This window comes from Leopardus geoffroyi, chromosome B4 (genome assembly GCF_018350155.1).
Source record: "Leopardus geoffroyi isolate Oge1 chromosome B4, O.geoffroyi_Oge1_pat1.0, whole genome shotgun sequence".
NCBI lineage: Eukaryota > Metazoa > Chordata > Mammalia > Carnivora > Felidae > Leopardus > Leopardus geoffroyi.
In genome coordinates this window covers 56,203,960-56,224,166 of record NC_059341.1, presented here as the reverse complement: position 1 = coordinate 56,224,166, position 20,207 = coordinate 56,203,960, and the positions used below count along the sequence as shown (strand labels likewise).

General features: G+C 38.7%; 1 protein-coding gene across 2 annotated transcripts in view; it reads left to right on the top strand.

Moving 5' to 3' along the window:
- The window catches only part of ST8SIA1 (ST8 alpha-N-acetyl-neuraminide alpha-2,8-sialyltransferase 1), a 150,727-nt gene that overhangs the window by 86,676 nt on the left and 43,844 nt on the right, over positions 1–20,207 (top strand). Inside the window, exons 3-4 of one of the 2 annotated variants that reach the window (XM_045467235.1) lie at positions 4,787–4,896; positions 15,810–15,902. In XM_045467235.1, coding sequence (XP_045323191.1) covers positions 4,787–4,896; positions 15,810–15,902 — 203 coding nt within the window. The remainder of the gene's footprint in view (positions 1–4,786; positions 4,897–15,809; positions 15,903–20,207) is intronic. The other variant, XM_045467237.1, reaches the window with a different exon arrangement.

The window sequence follows — 20,207 nt, the reverse complement described above, 5'->3', positions numbered from 1 at the left end:
CACAAATGGCAAGATCTCATTGTTTTTTTATGGCTGAGTAATACTCTGTTGTATATATATATATATATATATATATACACACACACACATACATACATACATATACATATATACATACATACATATACACACATATATATACATATATACATATATATATGTATATATATATATATATATATACACATATACATATATATATGTATATATATATATATATATATATATATATATACACACATACACCATGACTTTTTTATCCATTCATATACTGCTGGAAATGGAGTAGTATTTTTTAAGGTTAGCAGGAGGAGCCGTATACTATATTCTCAGATCCAGTGGACATTTTATGTCAGGGATGCAAGGAGATAACGTTTGAAAAGAAAGGAGGAAATGCCGTAATAAAAAAAATACTTGCCAAAATAGTAATATTCATCTTGAAATGGATGACCAAAAGTTCTTTCTATGTACCGTACTCCAAAAGGAGTATATCGTGTTCACATATCCTTCTGGTAAGCACTGACCATTGCCGAAGTTTAGATATTCTGTACCTAAAATAGCATAATGACATTATTATCTCAGTTAAAAAAATTCCACAGTATTTTCTCAATTAAGTTTTTCCTTTCTGTAAAGTTTTGGTGAGCTGTTACTGTTCACTCATGTATTACCAGTGCCCAGAAGAGTATGCACTTAGGCACTTGAGAAATATTTATTGAAATGAAATTGCTAGTGTGAGGGCTAGTAGTTGACCAAATGAAGAAGTGGCAAGCAAATATTAACAGAAACAAATAAACGGCTCCCCCCATCCCTGGGCTTCTGTTCAAGAGCTTTGAAAATTTTTTTTATAGTACATGAATATAATAGTTACATTTTCTAATTGTTAAGATAGAGTTCGATAAAGAACTATTTTCTTGTGTTCCTCCAAACCTATGGAATCTCAGTTTTCTGTGGCTTGAACAAATCCATGAACTGTGCTGGGAGGAGGAAAGGGATGGAAGAAGAAGGGGAGGAAGATGAGTGGGTCACCGAACCAGTAGTTTGATGAGATGCTTCATGTACATCATCTCACCTACTCCCGTGCAATATTATCCCTCTTCTCTGAAGAGGGAACCCTGAGGGGTTGGGCAGCCTGCCCTACCATCGCACAATCCCACAAACTGGAAGTGAGGACGTTGGTGGCACCTAACTTTATGCTGTGGCAACTATTGCTGCTGCTTCTGTGCCCACATTCTTCACCGGAAGCCTGGAGTTGCCAGTTGATCTGGTTCAAAAACTCTAACAACAATGAGGGGGGTTTAAGCTGGTTTTTGCAGGCAAACTAAATATTAGCTGAGCATGAATGAGCTCACACTTTTCAAATAAACTATGTACAAATAGATACGCAAATAAACATGTATAACCCACTGAACTCAGATCAGGCTTTCTATCTACACTGCTGAACCAAATCTATCCTTGTTAAGGTTACCAAGTGACCTCCATGTTGCTAAATCCAGAGGGAAACTTTCAGCTGTTATCTTACTTTATCTATTTGTTAATCTACCTATTTATTATCACAGATCTATTGCATTTGCTGCAATTTTTTCCTTTTATTTTTTGACACTTTTTTTTTGTCTTCCAAGATACCACACTTTTCCTGTGTTTTTTTTCCTCCCATTTTATTGGCTACTCCTTAGTCTCCTTTACTGATTTCTCTTCAGTCTCCTGACTTCTTGTTGGAATGTCCCAGGATTCAGGTCTTTGACCTTTTCTATCTTCTGTCTACACTTCTTCACCATCTAGTCTCCTACCTTTAGCTACATACTGTATGCTGAGCGCTCCTGGCTGTTTTTGTCCAGGAAAGACCAGTTCCCTGACTGTACTCTCATATTTCAATTGCCTACTTGACACTGCCATTTAAATGCCTAAAGGGGGTGGCGCATGGGTGGCTCAGTCAGTTTAGTATCTGACTCTCCATCTCGGTTCAGGTCATGATCCCAGGGTCATGGGATCGAGCCCTACATCCAGCTCTATGGTGACCATGGAGTGTGCTTAAGATTCTCTCTCTCTCTGCTCCTGCCCCCACTCTAAAATTAAAAACAAATTCCTAAAGGGGATTTCATACTTGACATATTTAAAATTGAACTCCAGATCATTCTCCTCAAAACCTGCTCCTTTGTAATCTTCTATACCTCAACAAATGGCAAGTCCTTCTTTACAGCTGTTCTAGCCAAAACCCTTGGCATCATTCTTGATCCCTCTTTTTCTCTTACTCTAATTCTGTTACATCAGCAAATTCTGTCAGCTCTCCCTCCAAAATATCTTCAGAATCTGCTCACTTCTCATCATCCCTACTGCCATCACCCTAGTCCAAGCTACCAGAATCCCTAGTCTACTGTTACAGGAGACTCCTGACTGGTCCCTTTCTTTCTGCTCATGACATCTCATAGTCTGTTCATGCAAAGGCAGAGTGGTTGTTCCAAAATATGGCCTAACATCATTTCTTTGCTTGCCCTGCATTGACTTGATTTTCATCTTAGAATAAAACCTAGTCTTTGTCATACCCTTCAAAACCCTACAGAAGTTATTCCCTAACCTCCCCATGAGTTAACTCTCTGATTTCCTTTCCCACTTCTCTGTCCCTTGCTTACTCATCTCCAGACAATGGGGTCTTTGCTCTTCCTTTTGTACCCCAGGAGGGGTACAAATAGATATGCAAATAATAATATACATATTATATATGTATATTATGTATATTATGATGGCAGAACTCAGTTTGTCTGAGGGATGATAGGACATGTAGACCTTCCTCAAGGTCTACATCAGCGGTTCCCTCCAGATACATCTGTAATGCTCACTACCTCATCTTCAGGGATTTGCTTACATGTCTCCTTTGAGTTCTTCCCCAACCACCCTATTTAAATTGCAGTTCTTCAAAAGCATTTCTTGATTGTCTCATGCCAATGATTTGTTTCTCTCCACAGTCCATGTCACCGTCTGACATACTGTTCATTTTACTCGTTTGACTTCACTTATTATCTGTTTACCCACTAGAATGTAAGCTCCATAGGAACAGAGATTATTACTTATGTCCTGTCACCCAGAATAGTGCCTGGAACATAGTAGGTACTCAGTAAATACTTGTGGAATAAATGAATAGCTGATTTGAGCATAATTGCTTAAACCTACTCCCAACATATTATAGATCTAACCAATGTATTTCTAATGTTGACTTCAAATTCTCCTCAGGAATGACTGAGAAAAATTGCACATATCATCCTGGAACAATCTGGAAGTGTTAGAGTTCTGGCCTTTGTCTGTCCTTCCTCTCTGTATCCTGCTCTGGGGTTCTGTGGACTGTTCTCTGTTGCAGTCATGTAGGGAGTTCTTAATTGTGTGCTGGCAAATACTTGGACTTTACAGTTTAAGTACTGTATCTTTATGAACTATATTTTCATAGCTCTGGCTGTTCCTTTTACATACTAGAAATAGAGGAAGTAAGTTTTTTTCTTGTGCTGCATGAAGTGCCTACCTCAGTTTCACACAGATGCCTGGGATTTTATTTTTCTGGCTTAATTACTTTATGCCTATGTGAAGCCCTTTTATATTCATGTATTTATTCCACTTACTCTCTTGGTATAGTCCATATTATTTGCTTTGAATTCACCCAAAATGGCCTACTTAATATCAGAATAGTTATTTTATGCACCAGTTATGTAGATGTGAGGTCTTCCCCCAAAGAACTCCAACCACTAGGCATTGTTTTAGTAAGCAGGAGATCATTTTCCTGGGGCTTCTTCCTGACCCAGCTGAAAGACACTGGATGACGCATTTCACTTTCAAGGGCTATTGCTAGGTTTTGAAAGTCCCTCATACTATAAATAGCACGTCAGGGAACACTCAGGTACACTGAACATTTTCTTTACACTCCACTTCAATGTTTGCAGGAGGAAAGTCACATGCCGTCTGGTTTGCACAGTCATTTGCCCCGTAGTGCCTCCCAGGTTCTAGACAGACCCACCCAAAGTGTACATTTTCTCATAAACACAGCATGTGCTTTCAGCATACTTTGTGCCTTTGTTTATACTGCTTTCTCTGCCTGGCAAAATCCTATTCATCCTGTAAGATTCATCTCAAGTGAGAAAGCCTTCCCTGAGTTGGCTTGGCAGAAATTTGCCTTTTTCCTCCTGTGTGGGATTCTCCATAGCATTTAGAGCATACTTCTTCTACAACAATTTCAGGATTACGTTAGGGTCTGTTACATAATTTTTTATGTTCACAGTCTCCCTACATCCCAGGCTGTGAGTCTGAGGCCTGTGATTTTTTGTATCTTTGTATTTACCCTGGACAGTTAGCATAAGAAGCACTGAGCAACATTTGTGGAGGGAACTGAGGATTGTAGGAATTAATGAAATTGCACTCAGATAGGGGGATAGAATTCATTTGAGTTTGTTCCAAGTTTAATGCCATTAAAAATAGACCTGGATTTTTCTATTTTCCCTAGGAGACACGATGTACATGGTCAATTTGATACAAAATATGTTATATTTAAAAACACTTCAGGGAATCAAAGTTCCTTTTTCTTCTTTCTTTCTTTCTTTCTTTCTTTCTTTCTTTCTTTCTTTCTTTTAGTTTCAAAGGAACAGGCTAGTGGATTCTTTACAAACTTCTTGGCATCTTTCTTTCCACATGCTCTTTTGCTCTGCCCAGTCTTCAATCAAATTCCTCCAATGGATCTGCTGTAAACAATGATTTTGTGAGCAGTTGTGTGTTCTCTGCAGTGAAAACCCGCCTTGTTTTCTGTTGCTAGGCAACCCCATTCCAGCTGCCCTTGAAGAAATGCGCGGTGGTGGGAAATGGTGGGATTCTGAAGAAGAGTGGCTGTGGCCGTCAAATAGATGAAGCAAATTTTGTCATGCGGTAAGAGAGAGCACCCACAGCGCGGCCTCTGCCTTCTCCCCTTTTCCCCACACCTCCCACAAGCCCTGGGGCCTTTCAAAACTAGTCACTTGTGATTAATCAATTGTAACTGCTCTTTAGCTTCCCTTCAAGTTCATGTACAAGTGAATTTAAGAGAGGGCCGGGGAGCAGGGGAACATGCCCCAAGAAAGTACAAAGCCAAGAAGGGTTCAGAGGTCATGGGGAAACCCAAAAGTAGAAACACTGAGGTTTTGTGTTAGATTATACAGTCAGGTGACAAAAACTTTAAAAATTGATTTAAAAATTGACTGTGAATACACATTTTCATTTACTCATTACACTCTACACCCTTTTCTTCTCTGTTTTTCACAAAAATGTTTGTAAGTAGCCAGTGGGATTTGAAGAGGGATCTGATGATGTGTGTTTGGCTAGGAACACTGGAAGGAAGGAGGGGTCATAACTTTTGTGCAGGGAGGAAGCTTGGTAAAGGGACTGAGTGGTGACATGTCACTTCGAGGGGAAAATAGGAGGCTTCTACAGGGCCATGTAAAAGAATTGCTAAGATGCAGCCAGCCAGGGCTAGAGACCATCAACCTGTAGTGGTGCCATCCTGCACTTGTGGGTGATTTTGACCAGGAGTGAAGACAGCAAGTGATTGGATTAACATGAGTTTGGGACTGTGTGGCTGAGAGGGAGGAAGAATGGGGAGTGACAACATGGAGGATCCTGGCTAGAGAAAGTGTGAGGTGACACACCTTGAAGTCTGGGCTGGTTAGCAAGTGGGCTTTGAGGAGCATGACCAAGAGACGAAGGGCACCAAACGGGGCCAAAGGACAGGGTCATTCAGAGCCCCAAGGGAGTGGGTGGTGGCAAAGATGAAGGAGAGATGGAATCGTAAGAACCGATGTCAAAGAGTGGCCCACTGGAGTATATGATGGCAGAACTCAGTTTGTCTGGGGGATGATAGGACATGTGGCAGAAAAAGAAGACACATGTAATTGCAGAAGTGTAGGAACTTTGAAGCTGTATTGTGGAGATTCTTTCAGGTGGACCCCAAAGCCCAAAGTCTCCCTGAAGTAGGAATAACTATGACCCATGTGCCAGAGGGCTCCAGGGCCAGGAAGGTGGAGGCCTACAGCAACACAGACGGAAGGAAGAAGCTGAGTAAAGGAAGGGGAACAGTGGCATGGGATTTGGTTTTTGTGTTCATGTTTAAGGGTAAATAAATAATGGTCTAGAAATGGTCAAAGGTGGCTAAGAGCACACTAAACCACCTCTGAGCTCAATGGAATAGGGGAGAGTGAAAGCACTCCTTGTGAGTATTTCAGGGGAAGCCATGTACCTGGGGGAGGGCCAAGCTCCCACTCAGAGAACGAGAGTTGGGCTTCTTAGAAGACTTTATCTTTGGTGAAGCCTGTAGCACAGTGGGGAGATTCTTCTATATCTGTCTTTCCTTCATGGATGCGCCCTGCCATAGTTTTTCCAGTGTAGGACTATGTTTTCCTCTCCATTGCAATTATTATTATTATTATTGCAATATATATAAACAATAAGAAAATGTAGAAAATAATAATGTAGTTCTCGTAATTCAAGTCAATACAGCATCTATTTATTGAGCTCCTGCTTTGTTTGGGCCTTAGCTGGGTCTAGAAACAGTATGTTAAACAATTCTGCCTTGGGGGCACCGGGGTGGCTCCATTGTGTAAGTATCCAACTCTTGATTTCAGCTCAGGTCGTGATCTCACGGTTTGTGGGTTCCAGCCCCACATTGTGGCATGGAGCCTGCTTGGAATTCTCTCTCTCCCTCTCTCTCTGCCTCTCCCCTACTCTCTCTCTCCCTCTCTCTCAAAATAAAGAAATACTCATTAAAAACATTAAAAACAAAACCAAAACTATTCTGTCTTGTATTTAGAACCTATAGATGTGCTAGGGCTCTGATAGGGGTAATTCAGAGACAGAGGGTGAGGGATCAGGAACCTTCTGATAAGTGGTGTGTGGAGTGAGCCCTCTCTCCATTTCACCCTGGGGACAGGAAGAGCCTTTCTGAGGCTTTAATGTGGAAAAGATGCCAAGTGCTGCCACAGTGCAGTGAGATGAGGCTGGAGAGATATTTATGCTATGGGAGTGGCCACTTTTTAGGTTGATGGGGAGAGCAAAGGCCCTGGGGCCAAACTCAGGTACCCACTTCAATGCACTGGCATTAGGGAGAGGCTGAGGAGCCAGCAAAGAACACAGTGGGGAAGAGGAGGACAAGCCCTTGCCACAAACTAGCTCTGTGACCTACCGCATGTCATTTATCCTTGCTGGGGCTCAGTTTGCCAGTCTTTATGAGGGAGTTGGAGTGGACAATTCTTCAAGCCTTTCCACTGTGGAAACTGGTTCTATCTGTGATTATATGAATAGCATGTAATTGTAACAGTTTGTGTAGTCTAGTTTATATTTTCAGCTTCCTCTTGAGTATGTTTATTTGCTCTTTCCAAAAACTATGTAAGGAACAAGGAGGAGTGGTTATTATACTCACAGATTCAGGGAATTTAAGTGATTTCAAGAGGCCTTAGTATAATCTGGCAGGAGGCAGTAAAATAAATGTATTTTTATATTATTCCTAAGTGTGTATATGTGTGTGTCACTACATTTAGGAAGATGCATATTTTAAACTTAACGTGTTGAAGACTAGACCTAAGCATTTTAGGAGGTTATCTATATTTATTTATTGTAAATAAAAAAGACTAAGACTGCATTATAGGCCATCAACATTGCTGTATTCAAATTCAGAATTAATGAGTGTTTGTGGTTAGGGTGCATAGCCCAGTATTAAGCATAATGTTCATAGAATAATGGGAGAGGTGAGGACTAAGAATTCAAAGAGTTAGAGCGATGTGTGCATGTGCCTTTGATTTAATTTCAAGAATAGCACCATTTTCTTTTTTTAAATTGAACTATAATCTAACATATAACATTATATTAGTTTTAGGTGTACAACATAATGATTTGGTATTTGTACGCGCTGAAACAATCACCACAATAAGTCTCATTTCCCTATTACCGTATAAAATTACATAATATGCAATAGGGTAATTATTGACTATAGTCATCATGCTCTATGTTACTCCCATGACTTATTTATTTTCTGACTGGAGATTTGTATTTCCTGACCCCCTGTTCCCATTTCTCCCACTCCCATCCCTGTCCCCTCTAATAACACCAATCTGTTTTCTCCATCTATGAATTTTGTTTTGTTTTGTTTTGTTTGTTTGTTTTGTGTTTTTGATTCCACATATAAGTGAAATCACAAAGCATTTGTCTTTCTTTGTGACTTAGTTCACTTATGGTAATACTCTCAAGGTCTATCTGTGTTGTGACAAATGGCAAGATTTCATTCTTTTTTTATAACTGAGTAGTATTCCATTGTATGTATATACCTCATCATCTTTATCCTTTCATCCATTTTTTTAAAGTTTTTATGTACTTATTTTTGTGAGAGAGGGAGAAACAGAGAGCGAGAGAGAACAGGGAAGGGGCAGAGAGAGAGGGAGAGAGAGAATCTCAAGCAGCCTCCATGTTGTCAGCACAGATCCCACAAACTGTGAGATCATCACTTGAGCCAAGATCAAGAGTCAGATGCTTAACCGACTGAACACCCAGGCATCGCTATCCTTTCATCCATTGATGGACACTCTATGTCTTTTGATTGGAGAATTTAGTCCACTTATACTTAAACTAATTATAGGTAGGTATGTACTTTTGTCATTTAGTTCATTGTTTTCTGGCTTTTTCTAGTTCCTCTTTGTTTCTTCTTTTGTACTCTCCCCCATATGGTTTGATACCTTTCTTCAGTGTTATGTTCCAATTCCATTCTTATTATCTTTTGTATATCTACTGTAAGTTTTTGCTTTGTGGCTACCATGAGGCTTACATATATCAGCCTATATATTCAGACTAGTCTATTTTAAGTTGATAGCAAGTTAAGTTTGAATACATACTAAAGCCATACATTTTTAGTCCTCTGTCCATGTTTTGTTTTTGATGTCATGTTTTACATCCTTTTATTTTGTGTATCCTTTAACTAATTATTGTAATTATAATTATTTTTACTCGTTTTATATTTTAACCTTCATGGTAACTTTGTAAATGATTAGTCCATTACCTTTATTATATATTTGCCTTCACCAATGAAAATTATACTTTCATATGTTTTCTTGTTATTAATAAGTGCCCTTCTTCTTCAGTTTAAAGAAGTGCCTTAAATTTTTTTTAATGTTTATTCATTTTTGAGAGACACAGAGATACAGGGCATGAGCAGGGGAGGAGCAGAGAGAGAGGGAGACACAGAATCCAAAGCAGGCTCCAGGCTCTGAGCTGTCAGCACAGAGCCCGAGGTGGGGATCGAACCCATGAACCGTGAGATCATGACCTGAGCCAAAGTCAGACACTTAACTGAGTCATACAGGTGCCCTAAAGAAGTTCCTTTAATGTTTCTTGTAAGGCCAGTTTGATGGTGGTCCTTTAGTTTTTGCTTGTCTGGAAAGCCCTCTATCTCTCCTTCAATTGAATGATAACCTTGCCAGGTAGAGTCTTCTTGATCGGCAGTTTTTTGCTTTCCATACCTAGAATATATCATGCCATTTCCTTCTGATCTGCAAGGTTTCTGCTGAAAGTCTGAATATAGTCTTAAGAGGGTTTCTTATATATATTAAGTTGTTTTTCTCTTGCTGCTTTAAGATTCTATCTTTAACTTTGATATTTTTTAAAAGTTTATTTATTTATTTTGAAAGAGAGAGAGAGAGAGAGAGAGAGAGAGAGAGAGAGAGAGACCAGGGAAAGGACACAGGAAGAGAGAGAGAGGGAATCCCAAGCAGACTCTGCTCTGTTAGCATAGAGGCCAACACAAGGCTCGATCCCACAAACATGAGATCATGACCTGAGCCAAAATCAAGAGTTGGGTGCTTAACTGACTGAGCCACCCAGCACTCCTAACGTTTGACATTTTAACTATAATGTGTCCTCTTGTGGGTCTCTAGATGTATCTTTTTTTTTTTTTTTTAACTCTCTGGACTTTCTAAATCTGAATGTCTATTTCATTCCCCAGGTTAGGGAAGTTTTCAGTAATCATTTCTTCAGGTAAATTTTCTGTCCCTTTCTCTTCTCCTCCTGGTATCCCCCATATTATGCAAATGTTGATCTACTTGATGTTGTCACAGAGGTTCTTAAACTATCTTCACTTCAAAGTTCTTTTTTTCTTTTTTTTCTTTTTGCTGCTTTGTTTGGGTGAGTTCCAATGTCCTGCCTTCCAGATGACTGATACTTTCTTCTATTTCATCTACTCTGCTGTTGAAACCCTCTAGTGTATTTTTCAGTTCAGTTATTGTATTTTTCTACTCTATGACTTCTGTTTGGTATTTTCTTTTTTAAAAATTTTTAAATGTTTATTTATTTTGTGTGAGAGAGAGAGAGAGAGCAAGTGGGGCAGGGGCAGAGAGAGAGGGAGAGAGTGAATCCCAAGCAGGTTTCATGCTGCCAGCGCAGAGCCCGGACATGGTGCTCAGTCCAACAGATGGTGAGATCATGACCTGAGCCAATATCAAGAGTCAGATGCTTAACTGACTGAGCCACCCAGGTGCCCCTGTTTGGTACTTTCTTATATTTTATATCTGTTTGTTGAAATTCTTTCTGTGTTCATCCACTCTCCTGAGATTGGTGAGCATCTTTGTGATCATTACTTTGAACTCTATCAGGTAAATTACTTATCTCCATTTCATTAAGATTTTGTTCTGGGGTTTTATCTTGTTCTTTCAACTGAAGAATATACCTCTTTTCCTCATTTCGCTTGACACTCTGTGTTTGTGTCTATGTATTATGTCAAACAGTAATGTGTTCCAGTCTTCAAAGAATGGTTACAGGAAGATGGGGATCTGTTTTAGTTTGCTGTCTGTTCAGTGACCTGGGGTTGGTTGCCTGCCAGGAACTGTTTCTCTAATTGTTTAAGACCTGTGGGGCCCAGATACACAAGTTCCCCTTGGCCCAGAGCCAGGTGTTTGAGGGGCATCCTTTGTGTGTCCTGCATGCAGCTGCTGACTTTGGAGACACGGGTCTACAAGACAGCGCCGGACTGGAGCATGTCCTTCCACAGGCTTTGGCAGGGCAGGGGAACAATAGGATTCATGCCTGCTAAGTTTGGAATTTTATATCAAAGGAGGGAATTGGAGCACCAGTTCAGGGAAAGTGGTGCCGGCAAGGTAGGAGAGTGCAAAAATAACCCGTGGAATCACCTCCATTCCTGGAGAGAGTTCCAACAGACCCTTGCCCTTCTGACAGATGCTTTAAGATTAGCCCGTGCATTTCATCCACATATGGTCAAGGTGCTTTTCAACTTGCCATTTTCGTGCTGATTCCCAGGGTAAATGAGTCTGTGCACGAGCCCTTTTAAGATGGGAGTCTTAGTTTCCTATAGTCCTTTGGGTCTTCTGGGTATAAGCCATGCTGGTTTTCAAAGCCAGACATTTTGGGGCTCATCTCTCTGATGCAGGTCCCAGGGGTTGGGGTGCATGATCTGGGGCTCAAGTACTTTTCTCCTTAGGGATATGCTCTATAATTGCTATAATGCTATAGCAATTGGTGTGCCCAGGGGAGGAGATGAGTATGGGGTCTTCCTATGCCACCGTCTTGAACACCTGCAAAGAATAGAGCCATTTTCATAATGCACTTAAATTCTTTAAAAACCTCATTTATGGTTTATAATATGAGAGTAATTAAAGGTTGACAATCTGTTTATAAATTATTCTTATTTGACCATTTATGGATCTACTTAGAAATGGTTGCTTCATGCACAATTTTTGGGCACCCTGAGAAAATTGAGGTAGTATCATACATTCAAAATTAAATATTTAGTGAGTACATATGATTAGAAAGCATGTAGTATGTCTGGTATTAGACTATAGGGTGCAGGGACAGTTACAGTGAGAGAACAGATCCAAAAACAGCCTTACCTGCACACAGGGATATACCACATTACTTCAAAGTGTTTTTTCAGTATTAGGATATAATAATATCACACTTTTCTTCGCTTAGGTATTTTCAAGTGCATTTTTAAAATTTTACTTTATTTGTTACTTTTTAACGTTTGAATTTAAATTCTGGTTAGTTAACATATAGTGTAATATTGGATTCAGGAGTAGAATTTAGTTATTCATTACTTATATGTATCACCCAGTGCTTGTCACAAGTGCCCCCTTCAAGTACATTTTCTAATGCTAAAAATTTATTTCTTGTTTTTCTTTTTTTTAAAAATTTTTTAAAAATGTTTATTTATTTTTGAGACAGAGAGAGACAGAGCATGCACGGGGGAGGGGCAGAGAGAGAGGGAGACACAGAATCTGAAACAGGCTCCAGGCTCTGAGCAGTCAGCACAGAGCCCGACGCGGGGATCGAACTCACGGACCACAAGATCATGACCTGAGCCCAAGTTGGACGCTTAACCGACTGAGCCACCCAGGCGCCCCTATTTCTTGTTTTTCAAAGTAAATGTTTGCTCTATAACCCAATACAACACTTAAAAAATAATATTGTTGAATAAAATTTATCTGGAAGGTCTGGAAGCCAGAGGTAATGGTAATTGCATCTTGGAGATGATTTGGGTGGCTCAGAGATACAAGTGAGGGTAACATAATTTTGGTACCTTGGAATTAGGCTCAAATGTGTATTTTGCATACTTAATTATGTATAACATTTTTTAAAGTTTTTATTTAAACTCCAGTTAGTTAACATACATTATAATACTAGTTTCAGATATACAATATAGTGATTCAATACTTCCTCACAATACCTGGTGCTCATCACAACAAGTGCCTTCCTTAATCCCCATGGCCTATTCAGCCCATTCCCACACACACTTCTCCTCTAGTAACCATCAGTTTGTTCGATGTAGTTAAGAGTCTGTTTCCTGGTTTGCGTCTCTCTCTTTTCCTCCTATGCTCAATTGTTTTGCTTCCTAAATTCCACATGAGTGAAATCATATGGTATTTCTCTTTATTTGACTGACTTATTTCATCAGCACAATACTCTTTAGCTCCATCCTCATCACTGCAAATGGCAAGATTTCATTCTTTTTTATGGCTGAGTAATATTCCATTACGTATATGATTACCACTTCTTTATCTGGTCATCAGTTGATGGACACTTGGGTTGTTTTCATAGTTTGGCTATTGTTGTAGATAATGCACAACAAACATCAGGGTGTATCCCTTTGAATTAGTGTATTTGTATTCTTTGAGTAAGTACCTTGCAGTTCAATTGCTGGATGATAGGGTAGTTCAATTTTTAACTTTTTAAGGTAACTCCATATTGTTTTCCAGAGTGACTGTGCCAGTTTGCATTCCTACAAACAGTGCAAGAGGGTTCCCCTTTTTCCTCATCCTCGCCAACACCTGTTATTTCTTGTGTTGTTGATTTTAGCCATTCTCACAGGTGTCAGGTGATATCTCATTGTAGTTTTGATTTGTATTTCCCTGATGATGAATGATATGTATGACATTTTAAAAGTACTTTTATGATTTTTTTTTTCTGTTTAAAGAATACTCTTCACCAAACCCAACCACTTTACTCCCCAATTCAAAGAATATTCATTTCTCATCATTTCTGTGATCAATCTTTCAGGATCATGAGCACGGTTACCAAGACACATTAGCCATTAATATCTGTTAATTGTGCCAACAAACAATAATACAAATTTTGAAACACTTTTACATAATTAAGCCTTATTAGAAACAATTTGTGTTAAATATGCCTTCTTTGTAAATCTATGTAATTATCAATTTAGGAATTGAGGAGCTAAAGTTACAGTGTGCTTTTTCTAAGAAAAGAGCTATAAGGATGTGCCACAGACATTTGCACTTGAAGAGAAAGTTTACCCAGAAGAACTTAAGGCAGACACTTACACCAAAATACAGTGTCATTATTTTGCAGAAATGCATATGTTAAAAGGTTATCTTAATTGTTTTAAGCATTTCCCTGTGTTGTAGGATTTGACAGTCAGTATCCGGGAGTTTTTCTTGAGCTTTTACTATGTGACAGAAGGTATAAAGGAACCCAGACATAGGAGCCATGGGTCAACCTACGGGAATTAAATACTGCTATGTGTCATTAATAATGTCAAAACAAGTTGGCTGAACTCCCCAGCGGTATTCAGGGGTTACAGTTTTTCTGTAACATGTTTGATTCTAAAATGTTATCAAGATCAAATCTTCCTTACGAGATAAATGCCCAAATTTTAGCTTATGTTTTATCCTTGAAATCACCTTCATCTTTGCCAAAGTCAGTTAAATCTTGGATGAGCCTGGTTGGTAATGCTTAAGCTCATTCCCCCACAAGGGTTCTCAGAAACCACACGAGATATGGTGTGACCACTAGGCTCTAGACATCTCAAGAGGAGGCCCTGTGACTTGGCTTCCCCTTCACCCGCTTACAGTGACCATTGTGTTTGTTCTCAGTGGGCACTCAGCAAAAGTCACCAACTGCCTGACCAATTAATCTGTGGGTAGCTGCCTGAAAACCCAATATCTCATTACTGCAGAGCAGATGAAAGGAATATTCCAAATCAACTGAGACAAGTTCCACCCAGGATGCCCTGATGTGGTAGGAGTCACAGAGCAAATACAAGATAACATCAAGGAACTTGAGCTGATCAGCTGAGTGGGTGCATGGACAATTCCATGCCCTGGGGAAATTTGTAGGGCAAATTTAGTAGTTGGGGGAATGGCAGAGCTCTTGTTCACTACAAACACATGAAGTTTTAGTTTGTTGAAATAGTGACAAGTTAGACATGCCCTGATGTGGTAGGAGTCAAGTTAGACCTATGGGTGGAGAGGAGAAAGTAGGACAGAGTAATAAAAGATAACCTAATGTAAAGTACAGATTCATTTAGGGTCTTCATAAATAATATGTATATATTTAGTTATATGTATATATACTTCTGATACATGATATTTTTTAGTTTTTACTATGTGTGAGGTATCAAGCTAGGGACTTCTTACACATTTTTTACGGTAATCCTTAGAACAGCCTCATTAGAAAGGAAAAGCCATTATCCTCATTTTGTGTAATGGGTAAACTGAGGCCAGGCAGATGAATTAACTTGCCTAATGTTCCCCTGGTAGAAAGCCATGGAATTTGGATATGCAGTTGCCACATTTTCCATTGTAAACATTCATAAGACATTGTGGCCAAGGAAAGCAGCCGGCGCTGCTGGGGTGGTGTGTGTGTGTGTGTGTGTGTGTGTGTGTGTGTGTGTGTGTGGTGAGGGAGGGGAGTTATTTTTGTCACCAGGAAACCATCACCTGTACTCTTTCCCTTGGCTGAACTGGGACAGTGGAGAATCAGTGCATTTCTTTAGATAACAAATCACCATGTGTTCACCAGTAGTCAACACATGCATTGGGCATATATTGATTTAGATGGCAGAGTTTGCTTGAATGTACATTGTAAAATTTAGAATTTGGGAAAAGAAAGAAAAACCATAAGCAAATACAATTCTTACCTGTGTCTTGAGGTTTTGGGGTATACAGAGAACACTGTAGTCCTGTGTCCTTAATGTACCACACCCTCTTGAGTTCCAGTTTCAAGCCTAATACTTCCTGTCCTACCACCTCAAAAATATTTTGAATGGAATAGTTAATGTCTCTTTTTTAATAGATCACTTAACTCTCTAGCTGACATTTTCTTTCGTCTAAACAGGACTAGTTTTTATGACTGCACTTTGAAGATGGTTATAGTTAGTCATCTAATGACTATTAAAAGGGAGAGGTGATAAAAATGATTATTTTTGAACTGAGCTAGACCTAGTAAAATTCCCATTTGTCATGAAAACAGACTTGATTTAAAAGTTTGTAAATCATTCTAAAATGTTTTTGTTTCTCTAGATGCAATCTTCCTCCTTTGTCAAGTGAATACACTAAAGATGTTGGATCCAAAAGTCATTTAGTGACAGCTAACCCCAGCATAATTCGGCAAAGGTAAGAGTTTATGACTTTTGTTTGTGAGGAACTAAAGAGGAAGGCCTTTGAAGTATTTAACATCTTAAAGACAGTGAACATAATTCAGTTTGAGAAATAAAGAAGAAACCCATCTGGACAGGCAGGAAAAATGAAGGAGAGAATTGTAAATAAACTAAGCAGGATTATGGGAATCTAAACACTATTTTATGCTTCTTCTGGGACTCCGTTTCTTTCCTACAGAGGTGGTAAAAATAACATGAAAATTCATTGTTTTGCTCAAAAGAAGCAATAGCCTGCTTACTCATTCCTACTACTCTCCAACTTCTTGGCTTTTGTCCCAACTCGTTGATTGGCATTGATTGGTGAACTGAGTTAATATTGGTTTTGTTAAAGAATAAAAACAAAAAATGACCAACCTACTGTACATGTATGCATGAACATAATAATATTGTTAGAATGCACAGGAACTTTTAATCACGCGATGATCTTATACTATGTTACAATCAATCAGATTTAGGAACTCAGATGGAAAATTCTTGCTCCCAAATCAATTCTAGAGATCTTGACAGCTGCTGTGGAAGCTTTGGTGGGTTGGTCTCTAGTTGATGAAGCCGGTCAGTACACTATGGGCTGTTTCTCCAAGGATTATTCATTATAGAGAATGACTCAATCCCTGTGAAAAGAGGAATCCAACATTGCCTCATATTCTCCCATACAGATAACTAGCAATTAGGACTGAAATACCCAGATGTTGTGGGCTCAGCCAGTTGTAATCTAAAGGAGTCCTATCCAAGTGACTAGCACCTGTGTGTCACTTTATAAGCAATGCTGCACCTGCTTGTTTAGGTTTAACAGTAAGCATTCTCACACAATAGATCTTTAGAAATACAACCCAACAATTTTTAATTTTGACAGATACTGTGAAATCACCCTTCTAAAATGTACCATTTGCTTTCTCTTTTGTAAACGATAAGACTACCTGTTTCCCAGTACTAAAAACGACATTATGTACTATTCATCTTTTAAGTTTTTGGCAGTTTGTTAGGTGAGAGATGATATATTACTTTTTACTTAATATGCATTTTTCTGAATACAGCAAAGGCTGAGTGGGTATTGATTATTAGTATTTCCTCTGTGAATTGCCTGCTTGTATTTTTTGCTCATTTTGTGTGATTTTTCTTTTAAAAAATATTTTCTTGTTGATTTATACAAATGGTTTGTATGATAGATATTAACTATTTATATTATAGATATGTTTGCCGTATATGTAGCAAATATTTCCTTCTAGCGTATCATAGATCTTTTAACTTATGTCCTTTCAAAATTTAACACGTTTTATGCAATGAAATTTCCTTTTCCTTTATGGCTTTATTTTTAAATCTTTCTTTGGATGATCCTCCTTATCCACATCCCCTCCATAAAAAAATATTATCTTGTATTTTTCTAGTGCATTTATAGTTTCATTTTTCATATTTAAGAAATTCAATCCATGTGAATATTTATTTTTATAACAATACTTTTATTGTCTTTCAATAAAATAAATATATGTATAGGAGGACACATAATTATGGTAGCAAAAATAAGGTTAGAGAAGATAGCATTATTGATTTCTTTAAAAGAAATTCTCAGCAAGGAACTCTGCTATAGCCTTTGTTAGGATATATTGTTTAGAGTGCATTCTTATCTTTTAAAAAACAGTTTTATTGAGGTATAATTGCGGGTATAACCTGCATGGTTAATGTATATAATTTGATGATTTTGGGCATATGCATACACTAATGATACTTACTACCACACTCAAGGTACTAAACATATCTATCACCTCCAAAAGTTTCCTTGGGCTTCTGTTTTGTGTGTGTGTGTGTGTGTGTGTGTGTGTGTGTGTGTGTGGTAAGAATGCATAACATGAGATCTGACTTCTTCACAAATTGTTGTTCAGTGGATATAAAGTGCATTCTTCTTGACTGCACCCAGAACAAAGAGATTAGTTAGGACAGTTGAGACGCAAGGTTAGAAAGGGCTTTGCAGGAAGTCACGCTTACCTTCTGAGTGCTTTGTTATGGGCTCAGAGAGGAGAGGTTGTTCTAATATGGCAGCAGAGTGTATTAGATGTTCAAATTCACTGCTATTGTTCGCTTCCTTTCTTTGCTGAGTTTTGTAGGTAGATGACAGCAAGGATCTGTTCATGGGGTTACCCCTTCATCAACATACTGCTTCTAATTCCTTGGGCCTCAAATAGTTTTGTTTAAATATCCTTTAAAAGTATTTTAAAAATCCATCATTGTTTCCTTGATCATTTTTAAGTTATCTAATTTTTTGGCATAAGGTTATATTTCACCAAGTATGTACTTTCAGTGTATTCTATATTGTGCATATGCTTTAAATATATATTGCCAAAGTCTCAGAAATGCAGATACAGCTCTTTGGATGTTACCTGCCCTTCTAACAAAGTCAGTGTTCTTTGTTGAAGTAATTCAGAAGTCAAATTGTCTTTCTGTAAGAAAAAGGCTGACCACCTTTTAATTCAAGTAGGTGTTAAAATGTAACCCATATAATCATCTTACTTCTGAATTCTAATTACTCAACATAGAAGTAAGGTATGGGGATTGCCAGTAGTTTATCCTCTGGATAAGATGAAGTATAGCTTCTTTGTATTTCTTATAAGGATCTTTTTGTTCTTTCTCAAGGGACACTCCCTCAGAAACTGTATCTTGGAAATATTTCTTTGTTTGCCTGCCTGAGTGGTTTTTACCCTCTGAGACAATGCATCATTGTAATATTTGGGTGATAGGAGGTGTGCCTTTTGTGAAGTGGAGAAGGGAGAATTATGAAAATGGAGCCTGGAAAAAAGATTGTTGCCTAGGCTGTCGGATTTGTCTCGAGCAAATAAGTTTTAGGAAAGGATATATGTGGAAGTGGAACTTGGAAATTCACAGGGGAAGAGGAGATAAAAATGCAAGCTTCACAAGAACAATGCTGCCAGGGTGTTCATTCAACAAATACTATTTGAAATCTGCTCTGGGACAGGGAGTACTAACTTGAATGACACACGGCTAAAGTTCCCACCCTGGAGTTGCTGACAGTCAGCAGATATTCCCATGATCCTATTGAATGGTCTGTTGAAGAATTTTAGGGGTTCCCTGAACCCCTTCTGAAATTTATACAAAACTTTCATGTATGTGCACATATTTTTTTTTATCAGATTTTTCCATAGTTTCCATTACTCACAAATATTTAAAATTTACTTGGCCTAGCCTGAGCCATTCTACAGTAAAATGATGTAAAAATAGAGATGAGACTTCTCAAAGCTTGTTTCAATACAGTTTTTTCAGTAGAGTTGAAAACTCAATTAGCCATTTACCTGCAACAGGAGTTCAGTATGTATTTGGGAAAATGATTATTATACATAAAAACTGGAACTTAATTGATTGTCCTATTATGACATTAAGAATTCATTTGTAAACTTTGAAGCTCTAACTTGGGAAATGATTATTTGCAGCCACTAACAAAGAGCATCAGGATCCTGAGTGTGTGTGTGTGTTTCCAGGTAGGCATATGAGAGGCGGTAGTACAGGTGTGAGCAGCTTGGAGTCAAGAATCTTTCACCTTGCTCTTTAGACCCTCGCATGTTGTTTAGCATTCAAGACATGCAGAGTAAATGTTTGTGGAATGAATGAATATATTTTAAAAATCTCGTGAAACCAAATTTTACAAATCAAATTTGAATGTGGTTTGATTTATCTTATAAAAAGAGATTTTTGGGGGGCACCTGGGTGGCTCAGTTGGTTAAGTGTCTGACTCTAGATTTCTGTGGAGGTCATGATTTCATGGTTGGTGAGATTGAGCCCCGCATTGGGCTCTGTACTAACAACAGGCTAAAGGAGCCTGCTTGGGATTCTCTCCCTCCCTCTCTCTCTCTCCTCCTCCCTGGCTCTCTCTCTCTCTCTCAAAATAAATAAGCTTTTTTTAAAGAAAATATTTTGTTTTGGTGTCGGTTAAAATATTTATGATCTTAAGATGAGGAGATGAATTTTTTAGTAACAGATATTTCAAAATAGTATTAGTGGAATACTTACCTGGGAAGACTTATTTACTCTTTTTTTAAAAAAGTTGACGTGAGGGGCGCCTGGGTGGCGCAGTCAGTTGAGCGTCCGACTTCAGCCAGGTCACGATCTCGCGGTCCGTGAGTTCGAGCCCCACGTCGGGCTCTGGGCTGATGGCTCGGAGCCTGGAGCCTGTTTCCGATTCTGTGTCTCCCTCTCTCTCTGCCCCTCCCCCGTTCATGCTCTGTCTCTCTCTATCTCAAAAATAAATAAATGTTAA